This window comes from Puma concolor, chromosome C1 (genome assembly GCF_028749965.1).
Source record: "Puma concolor isolate L17-30 chromosome C1, mPumCon1.1.hap2, whole genome shotgun sequence".
Lineage (NCBI taxonomy): Eukaryota > Metazoa > Chordata > Mammalia > Carnivora > Felidae > Puma > Puma concolor.
In genome coordinates, this window is record NC_141674.1 from 220,327,235 (window position 1) to 220,347,626 (window position 20,392).

The 20,392-nt window shown below is 48.6% G+C and overlaps 1 protein-coding gene across 3 annotated transcripts in view; it reads left to right on the forward strand.

The window, feature by feature from the left end:
- Nucleotides 1-20,392, forward strand: part of UBE2F (ubiquitin conjugating enzyme E2 F (putative)) — a 53,834-nt gene that overhangs the window by 23,885 nt on the left and 9,557 nt on the right. For all 3 annotated transcript variants that reach the window (XM_086720081.1, XM_086720079.1, XM_086720080.1), the window contains 2 exons: nucleotides 10,616-10,683; nucleotides 16,842-16,912. In XM_086720081.1, the coding sequence (XP_086576207.1) occupies nucleotides 10,616-10,683; nucleotides 16,842-16,912 (139 nt within the window). The remainder of the gene's footprint in view (nucleotides 1-10,615; nucleotides 10,684-16,841; nucleotides 16,913-20,392) is intronic.

The window sequence follows — 20,392 nt, forward strand, 5'->3', positions numbered from 1 at the left end:
TCGTTGTATGTTATCTGTTTTTTGTTTGTTTTTTACATTGCTGGATGAAATTTGTTAATATTTTGATACAGAATTTTATGTCAATATTCATAAGGAATGTTGGTTTGTAGTTTTCTTTTGTGATTTTTTTTTTTTTTTTTTTTTGGTCTGGTTTTGGCATCAGCAATGCTAGCCTAGTAGAATAACTGAAGAAGTGTTCCCTCTTGTTTTCTGAGAGCTTGCATAGGATTGGTATTATTTATTCCTTAAATATTTGACAGAATTCCACATTTAAGTAGTCTGGACTTAGAGTTTTCTTTCTGGAAAGTTTTTACTTATGAATTCAAAAATAGACACAGGGTTATTCATCTACTGTGTTTCTTAAGTCAGCTTTAGTGATTTTTTTCCTTCTAAGGAATTTGTCTCTTTCACCTAAAGAATTATTGATCTAAAAGTTGTTCAGAATATTCTCTTACTCTACTGTTGTATGTAAGATCTGTATTGATGTCCCCTTTTTCATTCCTGATATTGGTAATTTCGGTCTTCTTTTTTTTTTTTTCTTGATCATGTTAGCTTGAGGTTTATCCAGTTGATCTTTGCAAAGAACTCATTTTTGTTTTTCTCAGTTGTTTGTCCGTTTCATTGATTTCTGCTCTTATCTTTATTATTTCCTTCCTTTTATAGTGAGTTTAATTTGCTTTTCTTTTTCTGCCTAAGGTGGAAACTTAGATCGTTGATTAAAAAAATTTTTTACGCAATATTGGTTGAGATGTAGGTTACATTCTTAACCTAATATTTTTGAGTATCAGCCATGTTGTTTTTAATCAGCATTGTATCTTTTTTTGATGAGTTGTATTTTATCCTGTGAGTGTATACCAGTTTATCTGTTCACCAGTTGATAAGCCTTTGTGTCGTTTCCACTTCGGACCTATTATGCGTGAAGCTGCTGTCAAACCTTCTCATGTAGGTCTTTGCCAGCATGTTTTTATTCCCCCTGGTGACGGAATTACTGGGTTATGTGCTCAGAGTAAATTTACTTTATTAGACACTGCTATCTTGTTTTCCAAAGTGTAAGTACTGTTTTTCAGTCCTGCTAGCAGTGAATGAGAATTCCGGTTCCCTCACAGTCTTGCGGACATCTTGGCAGTCTTTTCAATTTCAGCCATTATCGTGGGTGTGTGTCTCCTTGTGACCTTTATTTGCATCTCTTCCTGTGTTTGTTTGCTGTTTGTGTATCTTCTTTGTTGAAGTGTCTATTCAAATATTTTTCCCATTTATAAATTGGGTTGCTTGTCCTATTATCGAGTTGTAAGGTTTATATAACTGGATATAAGTTCTTTATTAAATACGTGGGGGGTTTTAACATAATAACATTTTTTTTATTAGTGTTACATGTATATAAATTCTGATTAGGGAATTCTATAGCTGCATTGTAAATCTTGTGTATTACTGTGTATGTTCACCTAAATTTGTTTCTAAATGTATTAATTGTTAGATCCGTGTTTACTTAATTTGAACATTTAATTTATAAAAACACCCTAATTGGTACATGACAATAAAAGTGTAGCTTACATTAAGTCATAAAATTTTAACTGATATATCTGTTAGCCGTATTAATGTCTGGTTAGTGGTGCATTCTTAGCTTTGTTTCAGAACTTTGGACTTAGAAAAGTTTCTAAATGTGAAATAAAGTAAGATCCCAATTTCTGAAAAAAGAAGTATGTTTGGTTAGCCTGAAAGATGGGTGTGTTTCCACTCGTGAACATTTTGGAACATTTCAGCAATCATGGAGATTTAAACACATATGGGCGTAGAGCACAGCACTGATGCAGGCCTTGGCTTGACCTGCTCTGCAGTCTTATAGAACTTCAGGTGGTGGTCACAGCTACTATGTCAAGGTTTCAGACCCGGAGCATGTACTCCCTGGTTCTTTCTAGTTTGATTTTTAATTTTAATATGGAGATAACCATTATGAGGGACAGATTGGAAGAGGAACAGACTTTTTCCTAGCGAAGTCTTTTCTTTCCAATAACCCTAGAAATACAGGTGGCAGTTCTTCTCTTTACATGTAAGAGAAATGTGATGTGAGCTCTTAAGACTGTCAGTTTTCTGTCCTAGCATCAGCTAATCTTTGTTAGGAGAACATTCGCTGCTCTTTTCTTGGCTCCTTCCAAGAGCTCTGTTGACATGATGCTTCCTTGCGTACCATCACACTGAGTAAGTGACTTGTCTGATAAAACTCTGTTCTTATAGTAGCTTATGCCCCCTGCCTTTCACATGACTCCGAGGCACATTTCTTTCCTGGGACGCTCAAGTTTCCTGGAGTGACTGTGAAGTTAAATATCTGATTTCCCGTTTTTAAAACTGCTCATTACCATGCTTAAAACCTATTCTGATGGTCAGTAGTAAAAACATATATAATGTGTATAAAGCTGTTTAGATGTTGAACTTTTTGGCATTGTAAAAATTGCCAGCACACTTGGTTTCCTGACCCACCGCTTAGTGCCTTTTATGTGGCATAGGTTTTTTCTTTATCTTTTGCAGAAATCATGTTTAGTGAGGTCTAATTGACGGACAGTTCACTGTTCTGGGGTGTTCCCTGCATCTGGACGGTGTGTCACCATCAGTATAATCGAGATAGAGAATGTTTGTCACCTCAAAAAGGTCCCCCAGCCTCTGGCGGTCATTGTTCCTGTCGTTGTGCCTTTTCCAGAATGCCATGTAAATGGACCAAAACAGCATGGAGCATTTTGTCTGTGGGTGTTCTCATTTAGCACAGTGCTTTCTAGATGCATCCATTTGGTTGTGTGTATTATCATTTCCACTGGCCATCACTGAATTTGAAGATGGGGCAAGAGCCACCAGAAAGGAACGCAGCAGCCCTGCCCGCTGTCTGATCGTAGCCCCACGCTGCCTGTTTTGGACTTCTGATCTACCGAAGGTAGTAAATTTGTGTTGTTTAAGCCACTGAGCTCGTGGTGATGAATTCTAGTAACAATTCTAACCAGTACAAATAGCTGTGCTTTCTGTGTCCTAGAGATCGAAGAAATACAAAGATCTCGTGTTTTTTTTTTTCCAAGTATTTTTTAGCTTTACGTTTCACAATTTGGTCTGTGACTTAGTTCTTTTTTTATGTGGGGCAAGAGAAGGATCTTGTTTCCCCTCCCCCCGCCATCCCTCCAGAGTGAAGGGGGAAGTGCTCCCTTCTGTTTCCTGGGACTGTGGATGAAGAGTTAGTATCGGTTCTGTACTCAGTGGTAGAATCTGCCAGGGAAGCTACCTAGCTCTGGAAGGTTGTGTTTTGTTTTTGTGGTAACATTTTAAGGATGAATACACTTTCTCTAGTAGATAGAGAGTAATTGGTGTCTTTCTTAAGGTTGTCCACATTTTCAAGTTTAGTGGTATAATGTTGTTCTTAATATCTTGTCCTATAAAGTTCTGTGGAGTCTCCTTGAACTCCTATTAGTGAAAGTGTGTTTTCTTTTTTTCTTGATCAGGCTAGCTAGAGGATTATCGATTTTATCAGTCTCTGCAAAGAACCAGCTTTTGGGTTTATTGATTTTCCTCTACCATTTTTTGTTTTCTGATCCTATCTTTATTACCTTCCTTCAGCTTGTTTTCAGCTTAATTTGGCTTTTTTTTCCCCCAGTTCTTCAGGTGGAGGCTTAGACAGATAGTAGGATATTTCCATTTCCCTACCCAGCCTGCCTTTTACAGTTGTCCTGTCTCCTTTATGTACTCTGTGACCCGGCCTTCCATATCCTGTTTTCTTTTATCTGTTTCCCAGCGTAGTCACCACTCCTTCCTTAGGTCTGAATTTCCATCTGTTACTTTTCCTTCTGCCTGAAGAACATCCTGGATGTTCTGGATTTGTCTGTAGTACAGCCCCCCGGTGACGAGTTCATTATTGTAGAGACCTCATTCTGCTGCCTCCTGACTTGTATTCTTTCTTATAAGTAGTCAGTGCTCATTCTTTGTTCCGCTTTATGGGTGCATTTTAGTCTCTGGTTGCTTTTAAGACCGTCTCTTTATCACGTTGTTAGCAGTCTGTCTGTGATGTTCTTTGATGTGATTATTGACCTTACCTGGGCTTACTGAGCTTTCTAGATCTGTAGCTTTGGTTTTTGTCAAACTCACAAATAATTTGACCAACATTTCTTTAAATATTTTTTCTATAACTCCTGCCTGGGACCCCAATGGTCTATATTAATATCTCTTACATATATATTACCTCCACACGTAAATTAGCCTCCATCGGGTCCCAGGGTGCTCACTTTTCTTTAGCAGCTGACTTAGTGTTTGTCTGCAGCTCCCGCGTGGCTCCCGACCCCATGTCACCGCCAAGTACCCGCCCACCTCCCCGGCTTGGCCCCACAGCGGGCTCGTGGCAGTCCTGGCTGCGGCTCTGTGCCCAGTCCGCCCTCCTCGTGGACATTGCGTCTTTGTCTTCCCCGCCCCCACCTGCCCTCAGATCCCAGGGAGACAGCCTGGCCGGAAATGGCTCTGCCACCCGCCAGCTGTGGGGCTACGGCCAGGACAGTTTCTTACTGCACGGGCCTCGGTTTCTTCTCTGAAGGGGTGATGATGTGCGTGTCCCACCGCAGTGGTGGAGACGGGGTGAGCGAATACGTGCATGAGCCCAGGTGACCGTGTGCGGTGCGTGCTCCGCGTGTCGGTGTGCTTAGGGTTGTGGTTGTCATCCCGATTTTGAGGGTGTACCTAACGGCACATCCCCCAAGCCTCCCCTGAACAGTCCAGCCCACAGCAGCCTTCCCTGAGATGAGCCGGCTTCACGCGCGCTGCGTCTCACGGTCCGACCGCGGATGTGTCTTCAGGTACTTCCGCGTTGGCCTGGGCACGCTGGGCGCCATCCCAGGCATGAGGCAGATCCTGCCCTGGGCCACTGTTCGCGCGGCCCTCTGGCTCACAGTGGCTTTTATGTATTTGAAGGGCTGCGAAAAAGCCAACAAAACAGCATATGCGACAGAGACCTGTGTCCCAAAGCCTGAAGCGTACTTACCGTCTGGCTTTTTACAGGAGTTTGCCGACCCCAGTCTACAAGCTCATCTTGGCAAGGACGCTGTTTTTGCTGACTTTTAAGTTTGAAATTTACATAATTTCCAGTGTGTTGTAAATATTGACATTTAAAGATAAAAGTATTATATCGCTCTTTAAAATGTTTCCAGTAGAATCTAAATAGCATGGATACGCCCACCATCATGCGTTTTTGTAGAAATATGAATAAGCTCTAGTTCGGCGGTTGGAAAATGTTCATTGCTGCCTTTTCTCCTCTCACTCATATTTTTCTTCCACTCGTCCTAGAGGATTGTATCCTGATGTGAACATTTTTCTGCCAAGTACTTTGTCACCTTGTCCTACTACTCTGTAAATACACGCGCGCACACGCACACACCTATGTGTATGTGTATAAGTTATTTAAAAAGTTTTTCTAATCGGAAGACTCTTCGGTCTGAAGCATTTTGTTCTGAACAGTTGTTAGTCATTGTTTTTACCAACTCCTGGTTCCTGCTTTTCCTCCTTGGTGCTGGCTGCCCCTCCTGTCTCTTCTCCCAGACCCCTCTAGGTGTGGGGGCCCCTAAGGCTTTGTCCCGTCCTTGGACCTTCATAGCTCATGAAATGTGAGTGCTTCCGTATACTGAACGGCTCCCACCCTGCCCTCATCCAGCCCCGACCTCCCCCACACTGCAGAATGGTCTGCTGGCGATCAACGCCTCTGTTTGAATGTTGACAGGAAATCTCAGATCGACGTGTCTGATGTTGAACTTGGTGCGGTGATGCCCCTTGCAGCCTTTTGATCTTCCCGATGGCAGCTCTGCCCTTTGCGTTGCGGGGTCAGAGACCTTAGCTCTCCTTTAGCTCCTCTCTTCACCACTCCCCACCCTCATCTGTCAGCAGATCCTGGTGGTGTTCCCATCGGAATATTTCCAAGGTCCTAACCAGCATGATCTCTCACCGGGGTTATTGTAACAGGTCGCCTCCACAGGGCCTGCAGCCCAGCCCTCCTCTGCTCAGACCCCTCTCCGGGCTCCCTGCCTGGCTCTGCATAAAAGCCAGCACTCTTACTGTGGTCTCTTTGGCCTCCGCTCCTCCTCTCCCCTGCCTCGCCTCTGGCTGCTGGAGTGCTCTCTGAACATACCCGCTGTTTTCATGGGCCTCACCCGGCTCCCCCGCCTGGAGTGTTCTTCACCCCGATGGCCTCCGTTTTCAGGCCTTTGCTCTCTCCGACCACCCTGTGTAAAATTTCAACTCCTGCTCCCTTGGCTCCTTCACCTTCTTCCGCCAGAACGTGCGCTTGTACTGGTGGGAAGGTCTCTTGCTGATGTGTCACCAGGGCCCAGAACAAGGTCTGGCACATCATGAGCTCTCATCAGATATTTGCTGAATGAATGCCTTTAAACAGGATGTCGTAAGCTTTGATGGTTATTAAACATAAAACAGCGTTTCATCTGAAATGGATCTGAGAATGATGGAGTTACCGTTAGCGTTTTTCTCTGATTTGGTTGATGGATTTGTAAATGACTGTTCCTTTATGCCACAGAGAAGGAGTGCCCGTTTTCTTCCTTCATTTTGTTTTTATAGATGTAGACACTGAAGACTGCCTGATGAGAGAGGCATGGGAGGTGTTTTGTCACAGCTATGACATTCCATCCTTGGACTTCAGAATCCTGTATTTTCTTGATCTTTCTGCTGACTGTTAGATCAGGTTCCTCCCTCCATTTTGCTGAAAGCAGAGAACTGGAACCCGTCTGACTTGGAAAAGACTTTCTGAACACAGACATCAGAGCCCCTTAGCATCACGGTTTCTGAGGCGTTCATAAAAGCCACTTTCCCAAGACCTGTCAGCTGACCATTAATCATCCCTGTCTTCACTTGGAAGCATCTTGTTTTATCTGAGATTCTCAGGAAGAGTTGAGAACTTTGAGATATTGGTTTTGTTGTACCCTTACCAATGTAAAAACTTAATGCTTTGTACTTCCTCAAAAGCTGGAAGCTGCAGGTTTAGCTCATTCAATGAATAAGAAATATCTCTCCGATGCTTTAGTAGGCAGAACCAGTTCTGATTGTCAGCTCAGTCAGCAGTCAGACTCACTCTCTCTTGGGAGAAGTGTTACTTATTTCTGGGATGTGCCATCCGCCGCCTCACTTCCGAGTTTAATTGCGGGCAGTTAGGTGAGGCTTGGACCCAGTCACCTGGGCAGAAGAAGGTGCCATATGCCTGTGGCTTATTGATTCCCTGTTTGCTTGCTTCTCACAGTGATCATGTGTTCTTTTACAGTCCTCTAGGGATTGAATTCACTAAATGAAAACTTTTTAAATTTTTTGTTTTTATTTATTTTTGAGAGAGAGAGACAGAGGGTGAGCAGGAGAGGGGCAGAGAGAGAGGGAGACACAGAATCCCAAGCAGGCTCCAGGCTCTGAGCTGTCAGCACAGAGCCCGAAGTGGGGCTCGAAGTCACGAACCGTGAGATCATGACCTGAGCCGAAGTTGGATACCCAACTGACTGAGCCACCCAGGTGCCCCAAAGCCTCTAAGTGAAATTTTAATCCTTGCTGCCATCAGACTCCACAAGATGTCTGAATTCAAGACATTCCAATATGAACTGGGATGTCTTCTTTATAACACCATACTTTGCCCTTAACAGAACTGGGTGTCAGATGGGGAAAGCACAACCCTGCCACGTGCCTCCATTTCCTGTGACCTTTGTCCACTGGGATGTTTGTGCCTTGGGGCAGTGCATCATGGTAAGAAGAGAGCTGAGAAGTCAACCTTCTGCTTCTAGTGGGAACAGCTATGAGAAGGGAGAGGGAAGGAGTGGCCAGTGGGAGTCTGACCTCGTGAGACTGTCAGGCAGCTTTCTTTTAGGGAATGCACCCGGACACTGGCCACCTAGAAGTGGGTTCTCCTGGAGCTGTTTGTGCCCACATACCCCTCGGCCAGTCTCCTCCCAGGAATACCCCTAACCTGGCTGAAAGTCAGTGGCATACGGTTCCTCTCCTTGTAACCCTGAGGGGCGGGGATAGGCCGGCCCAGTGAGCTGGATGCCAGGAACTTTCCTGCTGCGTTTCACTGTTGTACTCGAACTGTTGTCCCAGTTATCTGAGAAGCAGGAGGTTTTCAGTCGCGGCAGCCTAACACAGTGACGCAGTGGGCCGTCCCAGACTTGGATGTGGCACACGCTGGGTTACGGACGCTGTACACGAACACCGTGCCTGCTGGTCCAGAGCTGCGCGGCCTTTCTCAGTCTCCACCCTGCAAGGCGCCAGCTTGGGAGCCGGACCCGCGAGATGGGTCAGCAAGAAGTCTTCACTGGGGCCTTCGCTGAGAAAATCACAGGAAATAAGAGATGCTCTTAAGTGTGTTTCCTCTCCGTACAGTCTGCTTGCTCCCCAGCTGCTTTTTAAGTAGGACATGGCGTTTCTAGGCAAATTCAATAAATAAATAGAGTGGCTCGGGTCCCAAAGCTGTGTATGTCCTTAGACGAGACAAGGAGTGCTGCCTCAGCAGCAGATCATTCTCCTGACACAGACAAAAACTAGAACTCTCCGCTTCCTGTGTGTCTTCAACCAGTTCAGAGATGATAAATTGTAGTAATTATTAAATGAGAGCTTGGCTAGGACAGAGGAGTATGGTAAAATCAAACCCGCATTAGACCAAATCACAGTTTCTTTGGAACTGGTTGGCAGCCTTGTTGAAACTATATAATCGTGAAGTGGAAGGCCAACTAGATAAAAACCACAGTGTGGCAGGACGCGGTGGCTGGAGCACAGCCTGGAGGAGCGAGAACAGGCGAGAGCAGACGCGGCGCTGCACCGGGAGCTGGGGCGACAGCACGCACAGCGCCCACCACACCGCTTGCAGAGCCCAGCGCCAGATCCCCCTGCCGCGGTGGGCGCCCGGTGACACAGGAGCCTCGCAGCCGCAGAGCCTCTGGTGGGCATGGCTGTGCTCTCATGACTTCATACCTGCGATGCCCCTTGTTTGCAGAGTTCTTGTATGTGGAGGGAAAATTTTTCCCCCAAAACAGTCTTTTCTAAAGACTCTCGGTGCTGTCAGTCACTGATCCAGGGGTACCAGGGAGGGCTAGAAATAGCCGTAGCAGATGAGTGGGGAAGGGTAGAATAATCTAGGCCGTATGATGGTCGAGGCTAGCAGTGAGGAAGAACATGCTGCCTCGTTCCCGTGAGTGAGTGGGCTGCAAAGTACATGAAACCATAAGATCGCTGTGAGAAAGTAGGGAAATCAGATGTTTCTGTCATCTGGGTTGGGAAAGATCTTTGTAAGCACAGGACCAAAGACAAACCACAGAAAGACGGGCTTCAGGGTGAGAAGTAGTTGAACCACAAAATCAGTGATAAACCAGCAGACTAAGAAACACTGTAAAAATACAAAAGGCAGAGGTTGATCTTCCTAAGAGCTTTTCTATATTGGTAGTTAAAAGATGAATACTTCGGTGATAAAAGGACAGTTAAAGAACATCAGTCATTTGGTTCTTGCTTTAAAAATGACCCATAATATGAAATAAATTTCAGCCTCACTGCTTTTCAGATGAATGTAAAACAGAAATACGGTCTTTCTCCTCTGTCACACTGGCAAAGAATGAAAACATTGGGGTCTGTAAATGTTGACACAGTCGCGGAAAATTGTTGTAGTGATGATCTGTTTGACACTAACAACTCTGTGTTAAATATTTTATGTAAGCAGCTGAGGGAAGCAATAATATGTAGTATTGTTGATTTGTTCACAGTGATAAATATTTAGGGGAAAGTTGAACTTTCTTATTAAAGATGGTGTTAATTTTGCCAGATTGTGAAGTTCAGAGTAACTGAAAACCCCGGTGCATTTCCGGCTTGGAGCGCAGGCGTGAGCGCCCTCTGCTGGCAGCACACGAGTAGCGCCCACAATTCACCCGCAGGCCAGGCTCGCCTGGGGTGGGTGGACTCTTAGCAGAAGCAGAGGCGGCTGGCGCAGTTGCAACTGTGCTGTGGGGTCTGTGACCTGGTGCCACCCTGCCTCCACACGTCCTCCTGCATGCCCACCGGTGCCCTCCAGCCCCGTTCCAGGGGGCGCGCTCTGTTCAGAAGGCTGCACCGAGCACTCAGCCAGTCGCCTCGCAAGTGTTGACTGTGCACGCTCGCTGGGGCAGGGGCTTGTGTGGTTCAGTGCCTGTCCCCAGGGCCTGGAGCACCCCTCGGACCTGACACTCTCATGGGACAGCCAGCCGCAAAGAGATGACCTTGCAGCTTACCCAGGATGGTTACCTGTCATGAGATGTGTTTGAAGGGGGCACACCGGTGCTGTGATGCAGATTGGGACGGGGCTGAGGTGAGAACAGGGCTACCCGGGCCGGCTCTGGGCGACTGAGGGATGCCAGCGCCTCCCCTGAGCGCACATGGCCGGCGAGGAGACGGACAGCAGGCAGGGTTGCGGGGAGCCGATTTAAGTTCATCATCAGGGCAGGGGCAGGATTTGGTGACGTGAGGAAGGAATCTTGCAGTCTTGTTTTTTAACTCTTAATTCTCTGTTTTTGCCGTATCCTAACATAGTGTTTGCTTTCTGTTAACTTTTTTTTTTTTAATTTAAAGGATTTTTTGTTTTGTTTTGTGTTTTTGATAGATGAGGGTTACTACCAGGGTGGAAAATTTCAGTTTGAAACTGAAGTTCCTGATGCGTACAACATGGTGGTGAGTAGCCTGCGTTTGAGCCGTTGTTTCCCCTTTGCGTGGCTGGGTGGCCGTCCCGGGGCCCAGCACACCCCCACTGCATTGGGTCCCCCCAGTCCTGGGACTGAGTACAAAATGGCCAATATTTCTGGTTGGTGTTACTCGTCAGCAGGATTTAGAGCCTTAGGGGGAGATTCATTTCTCAACAAGTACTTGGGACTACTGTGTGCCAGGCAGCCTGCACTGGGACCTCCGCTCTGCCTAGGCTGGCACCTTCCCTGGGAGCTGCCTGTATGGTTCATGGAAATCCTATCTGTTACATTCTAGCACTGAAGAGGAAGGCATTTTATTTAAAACCGTAGTTCTGTTCACGGTATGGCACCAAAACCCTCGAAGTGTAGAAAACATGTACTTAAGAATTTCAGAAAAGAAGAATGCCTTATAGGTTTAAACCATAATTTATACCCATAGCTACATGTTAATCTCTCAAAGACCCACCCTAGGTAATATTCACACCAAATACTGTCACATTCTATCTTTATCAGTTAGGAAGGTGAGACAAAGTAGAAAGTTACCATAGCGTGAGAAAAGCAGTGAATAGCAGACAACAGAGCTATCGAGCAGGGACAGGAAACTAATTTACGTGAATTCAGAGAAGGAAAGGAGAGGGTCATTTTGGGAAAGTGGTCGGGCCATTTGAGCTTTAAGGAGGAACAGGATTGGACTTGTCCTGACTTGGTTGGCCCATAACCAGGGGAGGGTGGTGTTGAGGTGACGTCGAACTTTCTGGAACTGTGTTGACAGGTACAGAAATGAGAATTAGCAGCCTGCGTGCGGTGGATTGACCAAGTCGACCTGAAGGAAGAATCAGGGTTGGGGAGTAGTGGGGAGGAATGAGAAACTCAGATTTGAGGGTTGTTGAGCATTTTCGCTTTGGCCTGAGAAACTAGTGACAGTTGGGAACATCTTCACAACTTTGTATTTATATATATGTGTGTAAACATCCCCCTGATGCTTCCTAGCCCTCTCTAGGCTTATCAAACAGGAAAGAAAAATCCACTGGTAAAATTAAGCCCCTTGTTAACCTGAGGCTGCGGATACTGGGGACACCACGTGTCCAGTCACTTTACCTGCAGTGACTCCGTGTTGTCTGACAAGTGGGATTAGGCTCCCCTGCCCTGGGCCCTGGGCCCTGGCCCCACCAATGGGGTGCAGTTCAGGGGCTGCCACACTTTTTTGTGTGAAGCCAAACCTTTACCTTTACGGGGCTACGACATTAAAATTTCTTTCTGAACGTAGCTTATGAGGATGGGGTAGAGTTGGCAGTAAGGGAAAAAGTCTATTTTGAAGCAAAGACAGGAAAATAGGCATTTCAGGTCTTTGTCCATCCAGCTACCTACTGACTTTGCATATTCCCCTAATCACAGACCGAGGAGTCTGGCTCCACAGAACCCCGTACTCCCTCAGGTGAGATGTGGCTGGAAAGGTTTGGCTTCAGCACAGATGTTTACAATTCCAGAGGCTATTTTGATGTTTTCTGGAAACAGCCAGGCATACGGTACTTAAGATTCCAGGCTTTTCAATTATCTGGACGTACTCTTAAGGATTCCTCATCCAAAGAATGTTAAATTAAAGGATGGTAAGTTTGTGACAGTCTTTTTGGAGAGGCAGTGAGTGTTTGAGGAGGGGGGTGGCTTGGGGAGGGCCTTAGCATGAGCTGGTAGACTTTTCCAACAAGCCTTGCGGGATCTGAGACCCGCTGTCGCGGGTACGTGAGGCACCACTGAGTAGCGGAGTGTCGGAAGAGGGCGGAGCATGAGAAGATGCCAAGGAAGGAACCGAGTTTTGTTGAGAGCTTTCATGTGCCAGGTGCCCCCGCTCACTTGTGTCCCTCCCCGGGAGTTCCCTGGGGGACGTTAATACGCTCATGTTCATGCGTCAGGAAGCTAGGGCCCAGAGGGCTACAGTTGGGAACTTCCCTCGTTAGCTTTGCCAGAATAAACCATCAGGTGCTGAAGTGGATTCCTGCCCAGGGCTGCCTGGCTACCTAGCGTGTGCCCTTCTCGCCAAACTGGGTGGCCACTCTGTAGTGAGAAAATGTTTGTCATGTTGTCCTGTCCCTGTGTGACTTCTTCCAGAAACGGAGAGAATGGGACACGGCATAAACAAGATAGAAAACCACTGGGCCTTGAGGATGTGTTTTTTTATGTTAATTAGTGATTTATGATGATTTTACATTTTTATATTTAGTTTCTATCTCCTTTGGGAAATTTCTGAATGATTGGCTGGTTTCATTTCATCAGGAATGAAACCAGTGTCCTCAAGCAAGGGGCACGGAGGGGCCAGCCTGTCCGGGTGGAGCCAGGCCCTGCCACTGTTAGGACCTCTCCCCCCCCACAGGCCCCTTTGCCTGTCCCACTGCCTCGTCCAGGCTGAGACGGTACAGTGGTCCCTGGGGCGGGGGGGGGGGGGGGGGGGGGGTGACACCGTCCCTGGGAACCCGAGCGTGGCTGATACAGAGGTACTTGTGTTTACTCTTTTTGTATTAATCTTCGCTTACCTAACTCCTCGGTGTCCCTTTCGGCCACACTGGCGGCTCCCCGAAGCGGGGTCTGGAGCACCTTTCTTTCGCTGTATTTCCAGTGCCCGCCACATGGTGCGCACTTTCCCGCGGGGGGGTGCGCTCCGCCCATACGAACCTGCGTGCAGGAGATGAAACCAGCATATGAAAATGCGTAGGTTACGGGCATTTGGGGCAGAGATTGTGAGAGTAAACAGCAGGGACCCGTGCTTCATCTGCATGAGGAGACGGCCAGCCTGGGAGGGCCCCGTGGAGCCGCCTCGCTCATTTGTTCTTATGCTTTTATGTTCTTTTGTAAGGACTTTGCTAACACCCCTAACACGGCACCCCTAACGCGGTAACTTTTTTTAATTTTACCATCATAACAAGATTAACGTACGTTTTCATGTCAATTAACATAATTACATCATCATTAGAACACTTCACTATACGCGTCATGGTTTTAAGTCAGTCCTTTATTGTTGGTCGCTAGTTGACCAGTTGTTGACAGTACGAACCAGACTTTCTGTAGATAGTAAATATTTCAGGCTTTGTGAACCATTTTTGGTCTCTACCACATATTCTTTTTTTCCGTCACAAACTATGTGGGGTTTTTTTAAACGATCTTTTAAAAACGTAGAAACCATACTCAGATCCCTTGCAGAGACAGGCCCGCCTGCACTCGGTTCACCAGGCTGCGGTTCGCTGCCCCCCTGGCGTGAGCAGCTCTGTCGTGCGTCCCAGACAGCACTTGCCGTACGTCTGCCCCTGCCCGTGGCCTAAGCCGGTAGGCGTAGAATTAAGACCGTGGAGTAACGGATACCGGGTTTGAAGCTCTTCGTCAACACTATTAAATCCGCCCCCCCAGAGGTCATGCCGGCAGCCTCCTCACCGTCACTGCCTGGAAATTCCCTTTTTCCTCACAAAGATGGAATGTTTTGATTATTTTGATCTTTGCCATTTTGGGAGGAAATAAACGGTATCTAATTGTCATTTGAGGTTTTGTTTCTCAAATAAGTAGGGTGCTAAATATCTTTTCCTATTTATGAGCTTTTTATGTTCTTTATGAACTGTAATTATGTCCTTAGCCCCTTTTTCCATTGGGATGTTTGTTTTTCTTACAAGAGTTCTTAGCTAGAATTTATATGAAACTTTTTCCCCCAGTTTTCTTGGTTGTACTGTAAGGATTTTTGTTTTTCCTTTGTGTTTTGATGTTGTTCTGTAAAAGTTTGAGGTTTTTGTGCTTCACCACTGTCCTCAAATGTACTTTTGTTTTACAAGTTTTTCTTGTTATGAAATGCTTAAAACAGGCCTTCAGACTCACCAAGGTAACTCATCAGCTTTTTCTTCCACTGCTCAAAAAAAAATGTTTTTAGCGTTTATTTTTGAGGGACAGAGCGAGCAAGTGCGTGCACGCGCATGTGTGAATGGGGGCGGGGCAGAGAGAGAGGGAGACGCAGAGTCCGAAGCAGGCTCCAGGCTCCTAGCTGTCAGCCCAGAGCCCGACGCGGGGCTCGAACCCAGAGACCGTGAGATCGTGACTTGAGCTGAAGTTGGACGCTCAACTGACTGAGCCACCCAGGCGCCCCTCTTCCAGCACTCTTCTAAAGTTCTGTGTCATTTGTGTTTAATGCATCTGGAATACGAGTCTTAAGTGGGGATCCGACTGGGGTTTTCCAGATAGTTTGCCAGATGGATTCTGATGGAAGAATCTCTTTTTCCCCCACTGGTTTGCACTGCAGTAGCGGTCACATGTCAAACTCAGCCTGTGACGGGGGGGGGGCAATGCCCGGTAGCAGGTGGAGCTGGGTATTTCTTGTCTGTCTTGCCTTAGGGGGGTCGAGGCAGCAATTTGTGTTTGGAAAGCGTGTGTCAGAATCCGGGTCCGGGGTTCTGATTTGCTCTCTGTTATGGGGACCGAGGCTTAGAGGACGACCATCGACGGGGACAGGGGAGGTGTCTGTGCTGGCATCTAACTGTGGAGGGTGTAAAGGGACAAAGGGGGGGGCAGTTGCAGTCAGATACTTGGAGATCTAGTGAACACTAGGCGAGGTGACAAGAGTGTCGGGGACTCTCTAGACGGGAGGGAGCGGGCCTTCAGGTTCCCTCAGATTCATACAGCCCGGAGTGCCAGCCTGCCCCCGCCCCCGCCTGCAGGCCTCGCCGGAAACGCACAGCCACGGCATAGTTTCTGTCAAAGGCCTCCCACTTTACCTGCAGGAAAGCAAATTAGAGCATATTAAGTTGGTTGAAAACTCACTCTGAACCTAATCCTGTAATCTTTGGACACCTACATTTGCAGACCTGGATTAAGCCCTTGGGGAGTTTCTTGGTGTGATGATTTTTCGTGTCAGTAGAAAGATTTAGGAGGGTGCTGGAAAGTATGTCTGTTTTGTACAGACAAGACGGTGGAACTCTTCAAGGACTGGAAAAACGCAGGAGAGCCTTTGGGCGGTGAAATACTTTGTAGGTTAGTAACAGATAAACATCTGATTACGGAGACTTTACCAAAGAATAGCATCATAACCGCACGTGATACACTGGGAAGACGAAGACGTCGCCCCCTGTGACAAAGGGCTCCCACTTGAGTATCTGTGAGATGATGTGTCTGTGAGACTTGGCGAGGTGACCCTTGCATGCCTGACCAGCTCCGTCCCCGGGGGACCTGTCTCACGCACGGGAGCGGACACACGCGCTGGTCGAGCCCAGCCTGTGGGACGGGTGGGAGGCAGCCTGTGAATGCCCAGTCATGGGAACTGGCTCGTGAAATGCAAGTATCTGTGCCACGGCAGGCGAGGAACCCCAAAACCATCTGAAATGGTGAGAGATGCACGTGAAAAAGTAGAGCGCACACGCCCCCGTGCCTCTAAAGAAAAACGGATGTGCCGGAACACAGCTCTGCCTAGAAGAGAGGCTCGAGGTGCAGATCAGATGTGAATGCAGATTAATTCTGGGTGGGATCATCACATATCACAAAAGGAAAGATCTTGCCCTGTGTTTTTGTAGCTTTATTCCTCAAACAAGTCCAGAGTGCTTTTATCATGGAGTCACTTTAAAAGAACGGCTTTCTGCAAACATGCCTCCTCATAAGCGAAGTCCGTGTGCCTCACTCTCACATACTCGTTTTCATTCTCTCTCCCTCCCGTGAGTCTAAAGCAGACTAAGACATGGGTGTGGGACAGTGTACGTGCAGTAGCATCTTCAGAAACACCTGCACGGGGACCCAGCTACCACCGGAAGGAGCGGTGACCGCAGCCACAGCTCGGCAGCTTAGCACGCAGGGCCCCCGTGTGAACTGGGCCGGTGGCACAGCGTGGGCTCGTCCGCAGCCCCTGCGGGGGGGGGCGAGAGGGGGCCGAGGCCCAGCCACCAGCACCACGCGCCCGTGGGCCCCGGGACTTGTAGAAGGGTTGTGTTAGGGGTGCGGGCAGGCTTTGTCAGGGAGACTGGCACGTGTGGATGCGGCGTGAAGACCACTCCCGCGCGGGTGACACGAGCCGGTGTCCAGAGCTGAAGACTGGTTGGCCGTGCAAACAGTGGAACGAGGGCTAGATGGGGTCTGTGGCAGCAGGCATGATTTGGAGAGCCCGTGATCTCTTCCTTTCTCTCTGTGTTGCAGCCTCCCAAAGTGAAATGCCTGACCAGGATCTGGCACCCCAACATCACAGAGACGGGCGACATATGTCTAAGGTGGGTTTCTCTTCTTTCCCGTCTTCTGTGTTTGTGAGCACTGGACGTTCGGACATGTTGTCTCCGCTGAGAGAAGATTTTGAGGCTGGGCTAAGATCAGGGAGGTTTGGGAAACCGCCCTCAGGGCTTTGGGTTGCACTCTCCTGACCGGAGGGCCCCCCCACCCCCAGCCTGCCTCTGCCTCCAGCCCCACGTCCTCCTGGGCCCTCTGGTGGCCAAGACCGCTGCCGGTCCCGGTGCAGCCTGTCGCCCGCCCGAGATGCTCCCTCTGGGGCTCCTTGCCCTTTCTTCCCCTTCTGAGGTAGCGACAGGCTGCAGTCCCTCCGTGTGGCTGATTTGAGCCAAGAAGGCAACATGTGGTTAGTAAAATCCAGGGGAGGGGAAGCAGTGTAGATGTCCAGTTTAAGAAGACCTGGCCATTTGTACTTAAGATGCCCTCTCTTTACTGAAACAGTCTTGATGTGCATGAGCAGGACGACGTCCCAGAACTTCGTGTCACTTGTGGCCTGTGTGTGCCCCTCCCTCCCAGTGGGGGATGATCAGGGATCCGCGATTCCCCACTTCTTAAGGCTCATGTAGAGACCTGGAGAAGGCGTGTGGTTTGTTGTTTGTAAGTAAGTTTAGCACTTGGGCTTTGTCTTGGTGCGTCCTGCCAGTCTCTAGCGGGGGGGGTGTCGGTGCAGGGCCTCTGGTGCCAGACCGCCTCACGACGGCGCGGTGTGACTTCGGCAGGTTATGTAACCGTCAGCCGCGGCCTGCAGAGGGGGCGTTAGCATTTCCTCTGCTTCCCTCCTGCGATTCAGTCCCCCTTCTCCCTCAACGGTCAGCACCGGCTCCCAGGTCAGCTCGCATGTGGTGACCCCATTCTTGCATATCAGCCCCCTTTTTTATAGACAGTTAGAAACGCATTTTACAAGAGGCTCCCTTTTTCAAATCTGTCCTTTGAGTATCAACACTTCTAAAATCTGACTTCTCCAGGGGCGCCTGGGTGGCGCAGTCGGTTAAGCGTCCGACTTCACCCAGGTCACGATCTCGCGGTCCGTGAGTTCGAGCCCTGCATCGGGCTCTGGGCTGATGGCTCAGAGCCTGGAGCCTGTTTCTGATTCTGTGTCTCCCTCTCTCTCTGCCCCTCCCCCGTTCATGCTCTGTCTCTCTCTGTCCCAAAAATAAATAAAAACGTTGAAAAAAAAATTTAATAAAAAAAAATAAAATAAAATCTGACTTCTCCAGCGTTAGGTTGTACATGGTACCCACTCCGGCCTTGTCCCCTGAGGCCATTGCCGGGGCTCGCTCTCCGGGGGCTCTGCGCACTCCTTCTCTGTCCCGTCCCTTCCTCGGTAGCAATTAAGGCCAGAGCGGGAATTCCTCTCGTCACTTTTGCCGTCTTCTGAGAAATCACGTTCTAGCAAAGTATCAGGAGAGCTCGGCAGATGGCCGCCAGCAACAGACTCCAGAAACCTCAGAGGAAAAGCGTCGATAGATTTGGCCTCATTCAAATTAAGAACACAGAACACAGAAGTGAGAGGGAAAAGGTCAGCTGTGTTACATCCTTCGTATGGACGTGGTCTTTACCACTCGATACGAGAAAGGTGGACACAGCCAAGCGGAAAAACGAGCACCAGCTGCAAGTGACTCGTACGAGAGTCGCGGGTGGGCAGGTGGGAAGGCTCTGAGGGGTGTTTAGTCTCCGTGGTAACCAGCGAGGCGCCTGGAAACGACGAGGCGCCACTCACCACTCCTCAGACTGTCTGGTACGAAAGCAGACATCCGGTGGGATGTGAGGGAGGGGGAGAGAGCAGGCTGTCACATCACCATCACGGGAGGGCAGTTCTGTCTGGGTACTTTTGTTGGTCCTTCAGATCTGAGGTCTCCATTTAACTTACATTTACCCTTGGACTCGTCAGCTGCACTTGTAGGGATTTATTTGTGGGAAGTAAGGTACCAGATTTAAGTATAAAGACCTCATCTAGTGAAAAACTAGACCGCGTCCAGCGGTCTAGTGGCTTAGTCCACAGCTGACTTGTGGCGTCTCCTGAATAAAGAGAAAGACAAGCCTGGCCCACGCCCTCCTGGTCCGTAGTGAGTGCCGGGCACCAGTTACCTGGATCCCTCACTCAGCACCACTGACCGGTGCCTGCTGCCCTGGGGGCCTTGTCTGGTACACAGCGGTCCTTCCCTGTCTCTGTGAGTCTTGCTCTGCTCCCACCGGCGGCCCTGCCCTCCTCCTGGCTCAGGGTCAGAGGTGAGAGGTGCCGTGTCTGTGGGATTAGAGGGCCCCGGGCCTGGATTCCGGTGGTTGCACTCGAGACTTTTTGTCCTGGGGTCCAAGCTTCCAGCGTAGTCCCTGAGGCACCGTCTGCTCCCTTGGCTGCTGCCCTCGCTGATGGGCTGTCACCTGAGCTCCTGCAGGATTGCCACCTGCCGAGGCTGGGCTAGAACTTCCAGTGACCCTGTGCTCCCTCCACAGTGTCACTCTGCCCAGACCCGTGGCTTGCGACCATGGGCGCCGCCTGCCCGATTATGGGCACTCCCCGCTCCCGCCCCTGTCACTGCCCTTGCTGGGCGCACCTGGCCTCCGGGTTTAGAGCCCTCCTGCTCTGGCTGTGCTGTTGGCGGGGAAGCTCGAGGGTTCTGACTGGTCAGCCAGTTCAGCCGGCTTCCTTCCTTTCCTCCGCCCGTCAGCTGGTGGGGTGGTCCTGGCTTTATGGGGCTTGCCGGCTGGTGGGAGACAGGCGTTAAACAGGTAAACAAGTATATGATAAGGTCCATAAAAGAAGGATGAGAACAGCCAGGAAGGATTCTTCTCCCTGCCTCAGTGAAGAAATCTGTCACTGGATCGTATAAACACCAGGACCTGGCAGATGGTTTCCAGAAAGTTACTCACATCTGTACAGGTTTCATGTCAGGCACAGGCCTCTGCAGGGCAGAGCCTTCTTTTTAAGGCTCAGAGTAAGTGGTAGTGGTCAATTTAAGGTTTTGTTTATTCCAGAAAATCTTGGGCAATTAAGATTACAGCATATTTATATTTTCTCCTGATTGTAATTGATTTATCTGAACTTGAACACACTCCGATTCAAAAATTCTGTTCACAGTAACAGTTAAGACCCAGACAGCCAGATACTGAGAGCCTGACACCGACATGTGACCTTAAGAAATGTTAGGTACGGATCAGAGCAATGGTGCGATACAACTCAGCAATGCCAAACTAGGTTTTCCCCAGAAAGGAACTTGGCAATGAATTGTAGTTTTTCAAAGTATGGAAAAATCATTTATGTGAGAGTATCAAATGGCGTTTATAGCTGGTGGAACCGTGATGAAAAGGACCCTGAGGTCCAGCTTGAGAGATAGGGCCTCACGGTACCTCCAGAGCCGTGTGCCCCTTCTCTGAACACGGTCCTCCCACCCACTGCCGAGGACCATCCGGAGGTTTGGGTTAATCCACCTTTATCCTTCATTTTCTCCTTTTGAGCTTTTTAAAGA